General features: G+C 39.3%; 2 protein-coding genes across 9 annotated transcripts in view; both read left to right on the top strand.

The window, feature by feature from the left end:
- Nucleotides 1-9810, top strand: part of WIPF1 (WAS/WASL interacting protein family member 1) — a 74657-nt gene extending 64847 nt beyond the window's left edge. For all 6 annotated transcript variants that reach the window (XM_081935438.1, XM_081935443.1, XM_081935442.1 and 3 more), the window contains exons 6-8: nt 880-1104; nt 3034-3147; nt 5929-9810. In XM_081935438.1, coding sequence (XP_081791564.1) covers nt 880-1104; nt 3034-3147; nt 5929-5984 — 395 coding nt within the window. In that variant the 3' untranslated portion in view covers nt 5985-9810. The remainder of the gene's footprint in view (nt 1-879; nt 1105-3033; nt 3148-5928) is intronic.
- A 5360-nt stretch (nt 9811-15170) lies between these two features.
- The window catches only part of GPR155 (G protein-coupled receptor 155), a 48193-nt gene continuing 43500 nt past the window's right edge, over nt 15171-19863 (top strand). For 2 of the 3 annotated variants that reach the window (XM_081935429.1, XM_081935430.1), the window contains exons 1-2: nt 15171-15304; nt 18849-19356. In XM_081935429.1, the coding sequence (XP_081791555.1) occupies nt 18891-19356 (466 nt within the window). In that variant the 5' untranslated portion in view covers nt 15171-15304; nt 18849-18890. The remainder of the gene's footprint in view (nt 15305-18848; nt 19357-19863) is intronic. The other variant, XM_081935428.1, reaches the window with a different exon arrangement.

The raw sequence follows: 19863 nt of genomic DNA, 5'->3' as shown, positions 1-19863 counted from the left end.
CGCTAGCTGTTTATTTGTAGTAGCTTGTCTTACCAGCTTTGATTGTTCTTTTTTTATCTGGCTCCAGTACTTTCTTATCTGATTGTTGGTTAAAAGATGTGAGAAGAGGGATAAGAGGGTTTAAGTCTATTTGCCTCTTTTCTTCATCATTTGACTGCTTTCTTTCTGAAATGGATTGTAGACAGAGCTTACCTCAGTGTTTTTATTTATGGCTGCTTTGTAGGAAAATTCAGCCTCCTATAAGAAAAATTCCTCCTTGCATTTTTGAGTTTGGCTTAGTGTAGGAGACATACTGTTTTCTAACTGATACTCTGGCTGAACTTTTCCGCATGTTGTAAATTTAATATACTTGATTGTTATGTCTTATGATTGCCGGTTGATGTTCATGGAAGCTTTCTCAAACTTAAAATTGGGGCCTCTTTGCCCCAAGCAGAATTAGATATATGTGTGTGTGGGAAGCTGCCTAGGAAATGATCAGACAAGGGTGGCAGGAGCCCCTGGTGGGTTAACGGTTGGTGAAAGGAACTTAGAAAGAACCCACCTTGATAGATTAAGCAATTTAAAGTGGCAACCTTGTACCTTAAGGCTTGCAAGATTCTGTTGGTGTAGCCTTACAATAAAGTAGAAAGATGTCATCTAGTTGTGTTTTCTGTCTGGTTTACCAGGGAGGGATAATATTTGCACTTGGGGGGGCATGTTTGGAGGTTTGAGAAGAGTGATTGGGTCTGCCAATCTAACTGAAACTCTGGCTGAACTTTTCAGCATGTTGTAAATTTAATATACTTGATTGTTATGTCTTATGATTGCCGGTTGATGTTCATGGAAGCTTTCTCAAAATTAAAATGTACAATAACTACTTTTTGTTCCCATTATATTTAGGACCTCTCCCTCCGCCTCCGCCTCCACTAACCAGAAACGGAAGTACTTCCAGGGCACTGCCAGCTGCTCCCCAGCTTCCTTCAAGAGGAGGATTTGAAAAACTCAGAAGTGGGGCTATGCCCCCACCTCCTCCTGACAGGCCAGGTTCTGGAGCACCCCCACCCCCTCCTCCATCGCTTCCCTCATCTGCTCTCCGAAATGGTTTCCAGGATTCATCCTGTGATGGTGAGTGACGGTATTCCTGTTTTTGACATTTTCCGAGTGCGTAACTTCCAATCTGTCGGTAGAGTGGTGGAAAAGTATGATTTGTGAGCCTCACACATACAGGTATGGATAGCTCTCATCAATACAGTTGGAAGAACTTCCTTGCCTTCTGGAAGGAACTCTGCATTCCTTACAGCAAGAAAATAATTTTCCATATACGCTGGACTCTTGCATACACGGAAAAGGGAAATAAAGGGTCCCAATATCATCATTGAGGCTTCTGGGGAATCAACTTGTCTTGAGTTTATGGGAGAAGAAGCATAAAAAAATTAGAGATTAGCCACCATCCTGCTCATTATGGTTGTTCATCTCCAATTTATATATCTATCTCAGTTTTCTACATAAATCAATCAGTCCACAGCTATTTGCCTTCAGATTTGCACCCACAGAAAAGGAAGTGAAAGTAGAGAGTAAATGAGAGAGCAGAAGCAGATTGGATGAGGCTTCAGATTTGCACAGCATCTGTTCTTCTGGCCACCTTCCCTTTGCTTAAACTTTTCTTGCTTATTCTGCCATCTCCAGAGGACAGAAGCAGAAGGAGCAACCCTAATGAGCTGGATGGTGGCTAATCACCGATCTAATTATGCTTCTTCTCCCACAGTGTTCCCTAGAGGCCTCTCTGATGGTATTTGGGGTCATTTATTCTCCCTCTTGCTTTCAACACCACATTAGCATTAGTCCTGCTGTTCATGGAAAATTCTTCTCTTGCAGAGTTCTCAAAGGAACTCTCCATTCCTTCCAGAATGCAAGAAAGCCCTTCCAACTGGAGGTTGAGAGGTCTCCATACCTGCCTTGTATATGTGAGGCTCACACATCACATTTTTCCACCACTCAGTTTGTATAATAATCAAAGTAGGCTAGTTAAAAAAATACTGATTTTTTTTTAAAAAGTAAAGGATGTTTCATTTCAATATAAACGCAGATGATGGAAGAAACAAACCTTTGACCACTTTAGAATTTATATTAGCCCTTGTATTTTATTTATTAAATGCATCAATCTTGCTAGAGTTAAAAACTTTAAGAGAAGCTGAGCCTGCCTATCTGGATTAGTTATATTACAGAACATTATTGCTGTAAGGATATTAGAAATGTTTTGATAAGTCAATAGTAAATGTTATAAATACCATGTTTCCCCAAAAATAAGACAGGGTCTTATTATTTTTGGGGTGCAGGAGGCAGCGAGCGTGGTCACCTCATGGCTGCTGCTGTGTTGCAGTATTTGGGGGTGGGGAGGATTTATTGTAGCACATGCACTCAAAAGCCCGATTGGGCTTATTATCCCAGGAGGTCTTATTGTTGGAGAAACAGGGTATGTTTTTAGTAATATTTGTATATGGTTTCATGACCAGTGCCAGGTTGATTTTAGATATATGGACTGTGTGACATTAATGAGAATGGAAAGAGGAAGTGATAGGAATTTATTGTTCTTCTCAGTTAAACATATTTGTAATAATCTGAAAGTCCTATTCAAAACAAATTAAAAGTATGAAAAGTCATGAAACAATTTAAGGAAAACCTGATGGATTCAAGATATTGGATGTCAGCCTACCCTGAATCAAAGGGATGTACAGTATTTCTGTTGGAAAATAAAGTGATTTGAAGCTAAAGATGTTCCAATAGTTGGAAATATAATGCCATCCTCGGTCTCTTGAAAAATAACCCCAACTATGCTAAACAAGATCTATTCACATTTGGATGTACTCCCAGTTTAAGACTGGTTTACAAAATATACACTCTATTGAATAATATGTCATCAATCCAATATTTTCTAAAATATAGTAGTCAGTTTTTATGGAATACTCTTGAATGAGCCTATTAGTTGAGATTTGTATTGACATGATTTGTCTTATGTATGCACTAATGTTACACAATTCCTTTACGTTTATCTAGATGAGTGGGAAAGCAGATTTTCCTTCCATCCTCTGTCTGACTTGCCACCTCCAGAACCTTATGTACCCATGAACAAGAGTTATCCTAGTAAATTGGTAAAAAATGACAATAGAAGTAAGTATTTTTTTTCCTTTAGAAAGTAGATTTAATAATAGTGTACTTGGTGAATTATTTCTCAGTTGAAAACATGTGAAACATTTTGAATGCTCATCAGATACTCCATAAATAGTGAATATAATTATTTTTGGTAATATCATAGAACTGAGGTGGCCCAGTGGTTAAAGTGCAGTACTGCAGTCTACTTCAGCTGACTGCTAACTGCAGTTTGGCAGTTCAAATCTCACCAGGCTCAAGGTTGACTCAGCCTTCCATTCTTCCGAGGTGGATAAAATGAGGACCCAGATTATTGGGCGCAATATGCTGAGTCTGTAAACCGCTTGGAGAGGGCTGTAAAAGCACTGTGAAGCGGTATATAAGTCTAAGTGCTATTGCTATCATGGAAAGAGTACCAGCTATCTCAACAGGAGTGGCTCTGGTTCTGCTCTCTTCCCCAATGAGTTATTTCAGTGATCCAATTGGATAGTCAAGGTAAGTCAGACAGATAGGCCATAGGTTACTTATAAGTGCCACTCAGACCTACCTCAACCCACTTCTGTTGGCTGAAAAGGCAGATAAATACCTCCCGGGCCAAGATAAGCAGCGAAAGATGGAGAAACAAGACCGCACTGATTCTCTGCTGGTCTGCTCCTACTGTAGGTATTGGGTAAGGGATAAGCACAAACAACTAGCTGTGAAGAAAAGATAAGCAAGCAGAAAATAAACACAAATAGCCAGCAAATTCTTATTCAGTGAAGTTCCTCTATCTTTGCTCATCCTTCAGAAATGTCAGCAGATAGAATGACTATTCTTCATGTGGTGATTCACTCTACTTCATCATCATTTTACATCGGAGGTGTGCCAGAGGGCATAATAATAAAATCTTTTTTTAAATTATTTTTTATTTTTTTAACTGGAACATATCATCTTCCATTAACAGTGTGTCATCTGGGTATGAATGTCTCTCTGCAATTACAATCAAAGTTTGCAATATGCATTACATTGATGATAATTCTCTAATCTTACAATATTAACTATCAGCATTATAGCTCTATTCATTTCTCCCTCTTAACATATCTTCTAATGAAAATATAATATTATATTGAGTATGGTCATCTTAACAATCATATATAATCATCATCATATTGTTTACATCTCTTACCATAACATATATTCTTTATTTCACTAATCCCTATTTATTTCTCACTTCTATTTTTATTCTCCAACCATCCATAAAATAACTCCCTTGTCATATAATATTCAATAATAAAATCTTAAGGGACCAGATTTTAGAAAAATCTCAACATTTTCGCTGCTGAGAAATGATATTACTCATGTCATATTACTCTGATGCATCATAAAAATTGTTGCTGGTACTCAACGTAGCATTTAAGTAGTCAAAGCCCCAGGCTGGAAGCCAGGAGATTGTGAATCCTAGTGCTGCCTTACACATGGAAGCTAGCTGGGTGATTTTTGGTCAATCCCCCTTTCTTAACCCAACACACCTCACCAGACTTGGGGGGAAATGGAGGAGGAAGGAGTATATTGTGTGTTCATCACATTGAATTATTTATAAAAATAATAAAGGTAGGATACAAATAAATATTCTAATTCCAAAAATATGTTCTTTATAACTTTAAACAGTCATTTAATCAAAGTTTAATATTAAAAGGTTATATCTGCAAAGTAGGTTCTGGGCCATAGAGTTTATACAAACTATTTTTTTCCCTTTCCCATTTCTTCTCTTCTGAAAAGCTTAATTTGTTTTCCTTTTTGAGGTGGTGGGAGAGGTTAGCTATAATGCTGCATTTAAGGGTGCCATAAATTCTGCCATGCCAATAGATGTCCCTTCACAATTTTAAAAATCATGATAGCCAAATCTTGAAAGGTTGGCTAATTTGAATGTTTAAATTAAATAATTTATTTTTAGTGAGATTGCTTTTATATTTGTATAGCTTAGAACGACGATCCACCAACCTTTCTGACTTGGTGGCCCGGTGGAGGGGAAGAGGGGTTGATTCTCTGTGAGTGGCAGGCCACACACAAGCACGCACAGCTCCATTTGTGCAAATGGTGGGCATGCAGGTCCCCCCTTCGCACATATGGAGCTTCACATGTGAGGTGTGAGTGCCTGCCGCTTGCTCAAATGAGCTGCACTCACACAGCCTGGTCAGTGGTGGGATTCCAATTTTTTTATTACCATTTCTGTGGGTGTGGCTTGGCAGGCTTGCCTTGGATTGGTGGGCGTGGCTTGGTGGGCATAGCAGGGGAAGGATACTGTAAAATCTCTGTTCCCTCCCACAGGTTACTGCAAAATCTCCATTCCCACCCGATCAACTGGGACTCGGGAGGCAGAGAATAGGTGGGGGCGGAGCCAATCAGAAGTGGTATTTACCGGTTCTCCCAACTACTCAAAATTTCCGCTACCGGTTCTCCAGAACTGGTCAGAACCTGCTGAATACCACTTCTGGGCCTGGTTCTGAACACACCAAGGCCCAGTAATCAGGGAACCTCTGGCTTAGAATATTGTATGGAGTTGCGTGAAGGCGCCTATTCCCTGAAAAGACTGCTATCTGCAGAAGCATTCCATTTTCATCATCATGGTGAAAGTGTTATGGCATTACAGCGTAGACTCTGCCTTTTCATATATGTGTGTGATGTCACTGTGCGCTTAGAGAAGGGGCAGATTTTGAATGCTGAGGCTAGAATACTATGGAACTGTACGTTTAATTTTTGAAATCTGTTTCCAGGTTTCGATAAATCTTGTCAGTAAAAGATGATTGCTTTCTCTTTCTTTAGGTGGATCCAGTCGCAGAGAAAGAGGTGCTCCACCACTTCCGCCCATCCCACGGTGAAGTGGGCTTCTAATCCCTTTCAGGATGACTGTTATCCTGACACGTTCTTTGAACCTATCCACATGTCATCACAATGCTCCTTCTCCAACAGCACTTTTGAGCACAACTCCCCACCTTTCAGTTTTTTGTTTTTTTTTACTTTTCCATTTAACTTGGTAAAGCTCAAGGACTTGCTTTGAATATCCTGCCTACATTGGTTTAGATGCAGGGTGACAGATCTTATTCCCCATTTCTTGGCATTTAGTTCTAGTGACACTAGTGGAACTTGCTTCCAATAAAATGCCAAAGCATCTTTACCTTGAAAACTATCTTCAAAACTTTTTTGGAAACTATCATTCGTTGCAGTTCTGCTCAGCCTTGTCATCAACAAGGAGAGAAAAGCTGCTTTGGCTTACAGCATAATATTCTTAGATGTAATTCCTGGAGATGAAACTCTTCCCTATTTCTATGGGTGGAAGTTTGGTTCACTTTTTAAACTGTAATCTCTGTGAGATTACTGATCAATTTGATCTGGCCCATTTGGCCATTAAAAAAAAGTGTGGCACAGTAATTGCTACATTCCACTTCTAGAAAGAGATTGGGATAATTACATGACATTTTCTCAGGCAATCTGTAATGAATTGGAGCCTTTCAGAGACCAAAAGAATGTTGCCATCAAGATTGCTTATAACTTACGTTACAGCTTTCACAAACGCATCTCAGGCTAGCTGTTGGGCTCAATTGGATTGAAGTGGGGAATTTTAAAAAAAGAAAAATACTGGGCACTCGGTCATTAGGTTGGGATGATTGAGTGTCATTGTCATTTTGAGGATTACACCATCACTTCACTAATGGTTATACTATTAGACCTCCCTTCTAAGATGTATCATACCCAAAGCTTTCCAATAATATGTAATGTTTACTATAAAAGCCTATATTTTGATCTGCAAAAGACAGATACTCAATAATTATTTAGTGTATCCAAGTATCAAAGAATGCCACTACGACTTTCTGTGACATTTTTTGCTAATGTCTATGTGCTGGACCTCCATTTTTATTATGGTACAAGTTGAAACTTTTGAGTATGAGAATTTTTTATTTGGCTCATATGTGCTTCAAACAGCTTTTCTTTTATTTTGCGTGGCAGCTACTAATCAAATATCCAGCTATATGTAGGAAATGTTTAACTATAGAAGAAATTCAATTGAGTTTTTTACAAGCTCTCATTTAAGTTTTTAACCTGGGTTCAGAAGCAGTTAGTATTTACGTTCTGATTTTGCTGCAATGATCATTCCTTTCACAGGATTTTCCTTACCTGAAAAAGGTCCAAGAGAAGACTTGATTATTGAGGGTTGGGGCCATATGCTTTTGTAATCCTGCCTGTCAATAAATGGATTTGGCAGTTTATAATGTTCATTTTATCTAACTGATATCAACTTATGGCAAGAATCTTTGGAGAATTATGATTCTGTACTGAAATTCATGGGATAAGCTGCCCAGAGTGGCTTCACGGTAAAATGGATAGCATATAAATTTAATAAATAATAAAACAAATAAAACAAATACAGTTTCTGCTTAGGGGGAGATAAGTTATGAAGATTTAATTTCAAGGATCTTCTCAGTTTTATCTGCCTAATACTTTGCAAGGTAGAGGCAGCAGAGTGATCTTTCAAATGATGTTAGCAGCATCTGTAAAGGAGGTTAAAAAAAATCAAGATGGCAGATGCTCAGCGATGATGTCATGAGATGGGAAGAAGCAGAAATATTGATGAATCAATGTGTTTAATATAATACAACGCACAACAGAATTGTGAAAAGGTAAAGTAAGATCTCTTTAGTTACATACATGAAAAGTAAACTCACATATTTGAGGAAAAAGTCTGAGGATACACTTGAAAGTGTTCACAGTGGGTATTTGTATTAGGGGCCTTATCAGCAAAAATACACCTTTGTGTAGTTCCTGTTGATGGTAAGGACAGAACTAAAGAGACCAGAGAATATAACTTTGCATTTTCTGTGAATGAGTGTATGTTGTTTTTAAGTTTACTTTTTTGGATTAAAATTGACTTTGTTTTAGTGTTGAGGTTCATTCTTTGAACCCACTTCTGTGATGGAATTGGTATGTAATGAATACCTTTCAGGATCCAAAACCTTTACCCACCCAAATTTTGCTATCAAATCAGAGATTTACATAAACTATAATCAGAAATAGGTTTCAGCACTTTTAAGGGTCATATATGGTCTAGAATTATATTTTTCAATGGACTGTTGCCCTATTTGTATATACTTAATTCTGACATTCATACAGATGAATCATTCCAGTTTCAGTCTGATTGCCATAGTACAGTACATGTGTGGATTATAAACAACTTCAACATGATGAACAAAAAATAATTGAATTATTATTTACATTTTGTTGGAGAAACTGGAATATTTATGTTTTTTTGTATTACCCAGATTTTTTTATATGCTGCAAGGTCTCTGCATCTTGTATGTGTAGTTTGATAGTTAATTGTTATTTTTAGCATATCAAGGGAATGTGGCAGAAAGAAATTCCAAATTCACTGCAATTGCAGTAGTTAATGTAATAGAACTCTTTGAGCTAGAAAAGTTGGACAAACTGATTTATCAATGAAAGGGCCTGTTATACTTGTATTCTTATGCTAGTAGATTAGCCATTATAAATAAGGTAATAGAGCACTGTTCTTCTGCCAGTAAATCAGGATCAATTTTCTTTAACTTGGTGCTTTCTGGCTTCAGTGGGATGTCAATTCCAAATCTCATATCATTCAACCACCTTGACCATTGCTGATTAGGAATAATGGGATTTATAGTCCCAACACATCCAACAAGAACCAGTTTAGGAAAAAACTACTCAACATACGTGAAGAAGTATAGTCAGCCAGGCATATAGAAAGAGCAGGCAAATAATAAAAATACCTGTGCTCCACTTAATTATTTTGCCTTACAGTGCTTAGTTATAAGCACATACCAGATAATATTGCTTACTATATCTACAATTATTACTACTAAATAGCTGCCATTTTTGTGGCATTTAGAAAATTAGATTTTTTTAAAACAATTAATCAATCAAAGAATTAACTTGGCAAATTTACTTCTAGTGCAATATAATCTGAAATTCCAACCAAAGCCTTAACACGCAGAATGTGGTGTGGCCTTCAGAGAGAAACATGGCCTTCTCTCTTTCTCAGAGGATAATTTGTTAGCACTTTCTCTTCTATAGGAAACTTCATCAAAGAATTTATGCTAAATACTGTAAGAAAATATTTCAAAGGAGAAGAGATTTGTTTTGGTTGTGTGAACCACCTCTCTTTTTCTTTCACCAGATATATTTTAAAAACAACACGCTTAACACATTTTAGTATAGATGCTTTAGAGTACATATTTATTTATGCACAATAAGTAAGCGGGGGGAAATAAAACCAGATTTTCATCCCTGGCACCATGAAACACCTTGGTGCCTTGAGTCTAAATGGCAGCTTTGAAAAGAAACAAGATCTAAAACTTATTGTCTCCACTGTGAATTTCAAATACAACATTTATACTTTATGTGTGATATTCAAATAAGATACAACCCACAATATTCAGTAAGTAGATCTTATCTTACTATACATAAATACAATATAATGAATTACAAACACTTACCAGACTGCAATATTAAGATCTTTATTCTAGCAGTATCTTGGATGGATGAATTCATGGAAATTTGAGATGGATGCATTTAAAATTTGAAAAAAAGCAAAGTTTAAATCCTTTTCATATGAATGAAATCATTTGTGAAATAACAGGATATGCATTTAAAATATATGATCCATACCCTCCTTTTTATAAAATTGCACATATATCATGGAATAAAACATGCCCATATTGTAAATAAGGTAGTTTCTATTTGATTTTAGGTTATTAACATGCTTATCTTAAAGTACATGTAATGAGTATCTAAATGGCAAGTGAAATTCTTGCATGTACAAAGGAATAAAAATTAAAATGATGCAAAGGTTTGGCAGATGGAGCTGTATTTGTGTTTGTTACATGCAAAATGTGGGTTGATAACCTTTCTGGTTTAGAATCTCATTATTAAGTGGCCACCAAAACACATATATTTCAATGGGACTGTACACAATGGGTAATTCAGTGCAGTCCTCTTTGATTGTGCCAGTTCACTTGTAATGATCATACTTGGATATCCTTCCCATCTCCCAGAATTGTATGATCTCAGGAATTGGGCTCTCTTTCTCTCACTAGGCAAGTTAGCCAGATGGTTTGCCTCGAGGAAGCATTCGAAACGGTCAATGTACGCCTCCCAGGACTCTAACCCTGGCGCAAACGGTGCGAAATTGTTCAAAGTGGCCGTTCTGAGGAGATTGCCTCAGCAATTAGCCGGAAGCCTTGCGTTAATAAAAGAAAAACTTTCTTACGTGATACAGCTCTTCTATGCCTCAGAATATCCCACCTTCGTCGCCAGTATTATATTCGACGGAGTGGCAATGACTGAGGCAAGGCAGGACTCGGATCACAAGGCTTTATTAGAACAGCTAACGCAACAGCAGCTCCAGAACCAGTGAGCTTGAACAGTTCCCGCTTGACAGCAATTTATATGCAGGTAGTCCCATGGTTAACCAATCAGAGAACGGTGACTTTCCCGCTCTGGCCACATGTGCGCCTCAACCAATGGTGAGCCTCGGAGATGGAGCCAAGTCTCTGAGGCTAAGACATAGCAATCTCCATTTAATTTTTTTGTTTCATTAAAAATTAATTGAGATATAAAATCTATATGAGCTTAAGATTCTGCTTTTCAATTTAAAACATGGTCTGGATTTTAATAAAATTCTTTTGTGTTTCCTGCTTCATTTTTAAAACTGACCACTAGATGGTGATCTTTTGTTTGTTTTTAGTTAGCTCTCTACACCAAAAGAGTAGTCCTTGTTTAACAATCTTAACTGAGGCCACTCTTGTTATTAAGCGGTCATTAAGCAAAATATTATGGGATCATCCCATTAGCAAGGACAGGCCTGGTTGTCTGTAAATGAATCACCCATTAAGCAAGACATCACATGACCATGATTTGTGAATCCCCCTGTTGGCTTATGCAATGACTTTCCTTTTTGGAAAGATTGAAAATGGTGACCATGGCAGGGGTGGGTTCCTGCCAGTTTTAACCTCTTCTATAGAAGAAGATCCATAAATCTACAGTGCCGTTTAGAACCGGTTCCAGCTCCCTCCCTCCGCCCGTCCACACATCATCAAGATGAAGAGCGAGAGGAGGAATTCTGGGAGTTGAAGTCCACAAGTCTTAAAGCTGTCAAGTTTGAACACTCCTGGGGATTTTTTTCTAAAAGGTTAGGGGTGCAAGGGTCCTGTAACTTGACAGCTTTAAGACTTGCATTCTTCAAATGACTAGAGTTGGATGTAAAAAGTCAATTGCACACAAGAGAGCTTGGAACTAATGGGTCAACATCCATTCAAACACCTTGTCCAGGTGGGGAATGTTAGCCACTGGCCGTTTCAGGAACGGCCTACTTAATGCTACATTTAGCTTTACATCTAAATTAATATTTAAAAAAGAAAGAGGGTTAATACATTTTTAGTCTTCAAAGGTTTAAGTTATCTAAACATTAAGAGTCTTAATAGCCTCCAGTGAATAGTGTAAGCAGGACTATAAAATAATACAACATACAGTAGTTGTGTTCTACAATACAATTGTTTTTTTTAAAAAGGAAGGGCCTGATCACTGCCTCTCTTAAAGAGGGTAGAATTGTCTGCCAATAATTGTAAATGCTTCATTGAGAGTTAACTGAATCAAAATAATAGCTTTTTGCAGATATGGAGACTAAAATGCTCAATGTGTTCTTCTAAAAGGTTTAGATACAGGCTGCTGTGCAGCCTGTCTGTTGTAGCAAAATAAGCAGGTATTAAAATACACAGCAAGTACCCTGTGGTCATAGTCAAAGCTCTGGAGACTCCGTGTAGCGCTGGGATGCTGAATTTCCTCTCAGCTTATTTTTCCCAACTGGCCTCCCTATACTCACCTCCACACTGTAGCACCCCTCAATCAGCCTTCCCAACCCCAGTGTGGCACCCCCATACCAGGGGTGAAATCCATTACCTTTGCTACTGGTTTGGTAGCAATGTGAGCGTGCGCACGCCACCGCCATGCATGCACAAAATCTTCTGCGCATGCACAGAGCACGCCTGCAAAGGTAAGCGAACAGTGAGGAGGGGGAATCTGCTGTGTCACATGATTTAGATTAGAAAGCAGGAAATCCTGCTTTCTATTTAATATAAATCACGCGTCACAGCTGATTGTCAGAAAAACCGGTTCACCTGTACCGGTAGAATTCTTTTTACTACTGTTTCGGGCAAACGGGTAGCATTTTTAATACCAGTTCAGGTGAACTGTTATGCTCTGGAGGCTTCACGGAAGCTCTTGAAGCCTCCAGAGGGCCTCCGGAGGGGGCGGGGGAGGCTCTTTTCGCCCTCCTATAAAGCTTCTGGAGCCTGGGGAGGGCGAAAAATGGCTTTTAAAAAGGGTGAACTCAGCTGGCCAGCACCATAGGTTCACCATCACTGCTCTAATTCATTGCTATGAATTAAGCTTTTGTTTACTCCTTCAGGTCTCTATAGCAATATTGAGTTACCAGTATATATATCTTTGTCTGGATAAAATGGGAAGAATGGAAAATTAATCTTTAAATATTAATATTTAACAAGGAACTTCACAATTTTTGGATGATACAAGGCATTACTATATTGATAAACTGGGGGTGGGGGGCTCAGATTAAGCCAGGAGGGAATATTTGTTCAATTTTTTGCCGGTTTGCTTGTTTCAAACTGAAATGTGAGATGTGTTAATTTCTAACTTTACTGAAAGTGACCTTTTAAAATACAGCTGGAGGGCAGTGTTGGCTGACTCAGACAGATAAGCACACATTATGCTGCTAAAATAGATATGAGATTTGGTATCTACACAACTAAATATTAGCAACTAAAGCAGAGTGTTAAAGTGGATGTTAGTTATTGCCAACAACTTTGGAATGAAGTGTTCAGATACCTCATATTAACAAATCAGCGATTCATCAGTGGACCTTGAGTATATTCACTATTACAATCCTAACATGCAATTAATTCCACAAACAACTTTTCATGTTTATTAGATATGACAGAGAATGTTTTAAAAGGATTGGTTTTCAACTTCATTATGCTGTTAAGTATAAAATGTTGGGTGGAACTTTTACAACCCCACAAAATCTTTGTTTTGCATTTACTATTCTGTTTTAGGGAGGTACCGTATTTTTCAGAGTATAAGACGCACCAAGATTTTGAAGAGGTAAATTAAAAAAAAAGTTTTTTCATTCTGCAGGCCTCCCATACCCTCTTCATGCCTCATTTTTTGTGAAAAACGAGGCATGCAGTGTGTTTGAGAGGCCTGAAAAGTGCTCCTAGGGACTGGGGGGGCAAAAAGGAGCAAAAGCAGCCTATTTATTGCTCACTTTTGCCCTCCCCAGCCCCCAGGAGCACTTTGCAGGCCTCCCAAACCCTCTGCACGTCCATTTTTGCAAAGGTGGCAGCATTCAGGAAGCCAAAAATGCTGTATTCAGTGTATAAGATGCACCCAGATTTTCACCCCCTTTTTTGGGGGGGAAAGGTGTGTCTTATACTCTGAAAAATACGATATGTTTTAAAGATGTGAATGTAATTCTGAATTATATGCCCAACATTTGTGTTTTATCAAAACACAAAAAGTAATGGATTTATTGAGCATGGAGCGTAGGGGAGGGGGGACTTCCGTGAGAAAGCGTTTCACACTTAAAAGGCATACCTTTGTTGTATTCTTTTTGTGTTCCCTTCCCCCCCTTACTTTAAAGGGTTTTAAAAAAGAAGGGCTCTGAATTGGCAACACCATTTTCATATTGATTTCACCACTAGCACAAAAGTACCTTTCCAATCCATCTGATTGCTTGCTAAGAGAGGCTTGGCTGTGTTAACATTCCCACCCCCCTTATTTCTGCACCATCCAAGAGCAACTTCCAGGTGTGCCAACATGGGGGGGGGGTGTTATCACCTCTGCCTTGCAGGGAAGTCAGGTGGTTAATTGGCTTTGGAGAGGCAATAAAAATAGGACAGGAATTGGCCGCCTCTATAGCTTTGTACATACTCAAGGCTGGCGCTTCAATAGTAGGGAAAGCCCTGTTTGGTTACCAGTACAAGCAGTATATACACTATATCACAGAAGTGAGTACACCCCCTCATATTTTGTAAATATTTAAGTATATCTTTTCATGTGACAACACTGAAGAAATGACACTTGGCTACAATGTAGTGAGTATACAGCTTGTATAACAATGTAAATGTGCTGTCCCCTCAAAATAACACAACACACAGCCATTAATGTCTAAACTGCTGGCAACAAAAGTGAGTACACCCTTAAGTGATCAGCTAAGTGACAAACTGTATACTCACTACATTGTAGTCCAGTGTCATTTCTGACACCAAACATCAGCCTGAGGATGGCGAGTAACACCTTGCCGAAACGTTGCCAAGACAATCTCAATCTTACACGGGAAGATAGATAGATAGATAGAGAGATAGAGAGAGAGAGAGAGAGAGAGAGAGAGAGAGAGAGAGAGGGTGGGGGTGTGTGAGAGAGAGAGACGATTGGATATTGGAAAATAAAAATAATTGGAATAAAAAATAATTGGAAAATAAAAATAAGGAAAATAAAAAGGAAAATAAAAATAAAAAGGTACGGCTGGATATTGAAAAATAATAATAATAACCAGAATAAAGGCTAATAGAGCCTAAGCCTCCACCATCAAGCAAATCAACGCAGAGACACACTCAAACGCAACAGCGCTATCTCGCAAGGTTGCAACCCTGCACCGCGTCATATGGCAGGGAGCCCCATTCGGGCATGTAGTAGGAATTACTTCCGAGTAAAAGCCCAAGTCTACGGCCGCGTACCAAAAAGGGACCAGCCACCCGAGGCCAGGCGGAGACGAAGAGGTAAGCTTTTTTACTCGTACAGGTAAAAAACGGAGCAAATGCAATCGGCAAGTGGGATTGTTAACCCGCTTTCTCCCTCCCCCACACACTTCTGGTGCAGCAACCCGTGCGACCCCCATCGCCATCTTGGCTGCTAAACCCAGACGTGGGGCGGGCTTGCCCAGCCCTGGACCCGCCTCTGAGATGAGCTCACACGCAGCCGGGTTCAGCCCCACGCGAGCGTGCCTCCCGTCAAGACGACAGGTTCCCCCGCAGGGCCGGAGATGCCCGCTTTGCTTTTGCTGTCGCTGCTGCAGCCCCCGTAGAGGCGAGGGCAGGTAAATCGAGGCAGAGGCGCCCTCGCCTCCAGGACAGCTGCAGGCGGGCGAGAGGGCAGGGAAGGTGAGGGTGGGGGGATCGCAGCAGGCTGCAGCTCCCCTCGCAGGGTGGAAACAGAGCCAGCTGCTTGCTGTGGGGAACCGGGAATTGAAGGAGCGCGGGAGGGAAAAGCATTAGCCGGCTTCCCAAGACGAGGCAGTGGGGTGAGGAGGGGCGGCTTCTCCCGCTGGACCACGCTTGGGCTTCTATTCACGGGCTGGACTTTAGCCAAAGGGGGGGGGGGCTTGTGGGGGCTAACGCGCTGCGGGAGAGGGGTGTGTGCGTGTATTTCGGAAGTCGTTGTTTTTGCCCCCGGTGGCGGCTAACAGCAGGGAAAGCGGGGGATGGTGTGAATTTGCTGGGCGCTCTGTGGGAGTCTTGCACTCGCTGCGCGTTCAGCATCGGCCGGCAGAGCCGTTCTGGGTGCAAATCGACTCAAACTCGCCACCAAGCGCGTTCCCTTTCTTCGTAGACGCCGTCCTATTGGCTGCGGGCTGGGCCGCCTCGGATGAGACGGGCGCTTCTCTTGCTGCTCGGCGCGGACGGGAGCTCTGTGTGTGTGTGGGGGGGGGGGGTGTCCCCTTCTGTTGAAGCCCTAACCCTGGACTGCATGCGTTTCTTTTAAAATCAGTCAAACTTCGTAGCGATTTATTTGATTATAACTAGCCTTCTATCTTTCCGAGGTCGGTAAAATGAGGATACAGATTGTTGGGGGGCAATCTTTATTTTATTTATCTGTGCAAGATAACAGGAATAAGAATAAACATGAATAAGAACACAGGAAATCAGTACAAATAAATGGGGACAGTAGGACAGGGACTTTAGGCATGATGTGAAGCGGTATGTACGTCTAAGTGCTATTACTACCCTGTTTCCCCCAAAATAAGACAGGGTCTTGTTTTCTTTTGCCCCCCCCCCAAAAAAAAATTAGCACTTGGCCTTATTTTCCAGGAGGGCTTATTATTTTTGAGGTGCAGGAGGTGGTGAGTGTGGTCACTTCATGGCTGCTGCTATGTTGCAATATTTTCAGGGGAGGGCTTATTTTAGTGCATGAGCTCAAAAGCCCAATTGGGCTTATTATCCGGAGAGGTCTTATTTTCAGGAAAAGAGGGTATTATGTTCAATGCTTCCAAGCAAGCATTCAGAAAGTCGAAATGCGGGTGCTACTTAAACCAGCATAGATAGCCATTAGAATCTTAGAAAATAAGCCTTCAGATTAGAACAGGGGTGTCCAAACTTGGGAACTTTAAGACTTGTGGACTTCAACTCCCAGAATTCCCCAGCCAGCATGGCTGGCTGGGGAATTCTGGGAGTTGAAGTCCACAAGTCTTAAAGTTCCCAAGTTTGGACACCCCTGGATTAGAAGAAGACTCTGTGGTTTTCTTGGCAATGGCTTTTGGAAATAGCTTGCCAAGGATTGTCCCAAAGGTGGTTTTTCAAGAGGCAGCTGGACTTTCTGAAACTCTAGAAAGTCCAGTTGCCTCTTGAAATACCACCTTTGGGACAACCATGACCTGAGAATCTTCATAGACAACTTGCCAGGATCTTTATCCTAGGGCTGAGAAAGTGTGAGTAGCCCAAAGTCAACCAAGTAGGCGTTGTACCCACAGTCTTCCAGCTCCTTGTCCACTGTCTTTAATCATTGCATAGAGCTGCTCTCATGATACAAAGGCATTGTGAAATTTGTGATTTTGTACCTGGCATAAATATCAGAAGAAATTCAGGATTTTAGTTAAAGTGGAGATAGATAGATGATAGATAGATAGATAGATAGATAGATAGATAGATAGATAGATAGATGATAGATAGATAGATAGATAGATAGATAGATAGATTAGATAGATAGATAGATAGATGATAGATAGATGATAGATAGATAGATAGATGATAGATAGATAGATAGATAGATAGATAGATAGATAGATAATGATGATAGATAGATAGATGATAGATGATAGATGATAGATAGATAAATAGATAGATGATAGATAGATAGATAGATGATAGATAAATAGATAGATAGATAGATAGATAGATAGATAGATGATAGATAGATAGATAGATAGAGTGTGTGTGTGTGTATTTATTCATTCATCACCCATTGTTGACTCTCCCTTTGGTTTCTCTCTACCTTCCAGAATCTCTTAGACTCAATAAAGGTGAACTGGCCAAAATGACACCATCCTATTGCAATTACTTACTCCTTTCCCTTGTAATTACCCAATGATATAATTACAATATTGTTTGGTGCATTAAGTAATTGTAATACTAAGTCACCATTGCCTAGTTGGTGACCTCTATATACTTTTAAGTAAAACTGATGTATCTTCAAAATTAGATTTGCATCTCCCCCCCCCCCCCCCGAAAGAATTTTGTTCAGGCCTCAGGAAATCAGATGGCAGATGGTTTAATTGGTTTTCAAAAACAGGAAGTTCAAAAATAAGCTGGCTCTTATGTTTTATTTTTTAGAAAAAACTCATCTCCCCAGATTATTGTAAGAATACACATGTTTTAACAATGTTACTTCCTGTTGCAGGCATTTCAGTAGCTACCTAAATTAAACCTAAAGTCATTGGATTCCTAAGTGCAATAAGGCATCCTAAACAAGGAAATCAGACATGATCACAATTATTCTGGACTACTATATCACTAGTCCAAACAAAACAGTCCCACTGCTGTATGAAGAGTCCCACTTCTTTTTCTTAGATTTTTATTCTGCCTTTTTATCAATGTAGATTCACAATCTTAAAGAAATTCCAGTAATTTCTTTATTTTTTAAATAATTTCTTTATAATTTTATAATATAATAATTTATTTATAAATGTATGTTCCAATTCCTACTGGTTACAGCCCACACATTTTCTCTAAGAAGTTTTAGGTTTTTTATAAAGAGAAATTCAGATCTGGCAAAGGTAAATGTAGTGTTTGTTTGTTTTGTTTGTTTTGTTTTTATTGGATTTATATGCCGCCCTTCTCCCAAAGGACTCAGGGCGGCGTACAACATTAAAAAACACACATCCTAAAAGTTGAAAAGAAATTAAATACATATCCAAAAAAAAACCCAACCGAATTTATAAGACAATACATTTAAAAAATGTGCCTTACTCCAGGGAGGCAGTGCTCATTGTCATTTCCTAGCTGTTTTCGGAAGATGTTTCCATGGTCCTGTGGCCACATGGCTATTTATCAAAGGCACATGGAGTGTTGTTACCTTCCCATCGAAGTGGTACTACTTGCATTTACATGCTTTCGAATTACTAGGTTGGCAGGTCTACCCAGAAGTAAATTAATCATACTAGTTTATCTACAAGCAGTTCAGTTCCTTTCCACCATCACCCTGCTTTATTTTTTGTTTTCAATAAGTCAATGTTCTGTGTCCACTGATAAATAACATAATATGAAAATGGCTTTTGGTTTGACATGTTGGAAGTGCACTAGACAAAAATACAGAATGCAATATCAGCTCAAAATGATAAAAAAAAAATTACCTTTCTTCTTTTACAGATCAGACTCGACTTTTCAAATTTTGAGAAGAGACGAATAAACATGAATCTTTTTACTCGCCTCAACACAAATAATATGTTTTCTGCAACTAATATGACTGGTCTTTTATCTGGCAAGTTTGAGGGTCAACTGAACTTAAACAGTAATTCCCCTTCGATGTCAATAAGTAAGCTTTTTCCAGCTTTGTTGCAATGCTTTGGCATTATCCTTTGTGGATACATAGCTGGAAGAGTTAATATAATTACATCAACTCAGGCCAAAGGATTAGGAAATTTTGTCTCCCGCTTTGCACTCCCAGCTTTACTCTTCAAAAATATGGTCTTGCTGAATTTTTCCAACGTGAATTGGTCCTTTCTGTACAGCATCCTGATCGCCAAAGCCTCCGTATTCTTCTTAGTCTGTGCATTAACATTGTTGATAGTCACTCCTGAAAAACGCTTTAGCAAAGCTGGACTCTTTCCTATCTTTGCTACTCAGAGCAACGACTTTGCACTAGGATATCCTATAGGTAAGCATCATTTTATGTTATTGTAACCATTGTGCTTTAGAATCGGCATGCATAATATCCATGTCCAAAACACATATTTGGGGCTGTGGGGGGAGAGGGTTATGTGTGTGTGGAGTTCTAATACAAGACATAAATTAGCAATGTATAACTTTCTGCATAGAGAAGACCTTTTTTGAATCTGGTGACTTTTTGTACCTGTAGTGCAGTGTTTTAATTTTTGAGAAGAAAATATATTTTGCTCCCTGAAAATATATTGGCCTGATATGGCAAAGATGAGGTGATTTTTTAAAGGTACAGTAACTGTTTTTAGCCTGTGAAAGCCTTAAGACAAACATTTCATATAATAAACTGCACCCAAACCCCAATATATCATTGCAAGAAGTAGTAGATATTGTACTGTAGTTACCCTGTTTCCCTGAATATAAGACCTCCCCGGATAATAAGCCCAATCAGGCTTTTGAGCGCATGCGCTAAAATAAGCCCTCCCCTGAAAATATTGCAACACTG

This window comes from Natrix helvetica, assembly GCF_964273705.1.
Source record: "Natrix helvetica genome assembly, chromosome: 1".
NCBI classification, from domain to species: Eukaryota; Metazoa; Chordata; class Lepidosauria; order Squamata; family Natricidae; genus Natrix; species Natrix helvetica.
The sequence above is the reverse complement of the archived record's forward strand: the minus strand, read 5'-3'. Positions and strand labels throughout refer to the sequence as shown.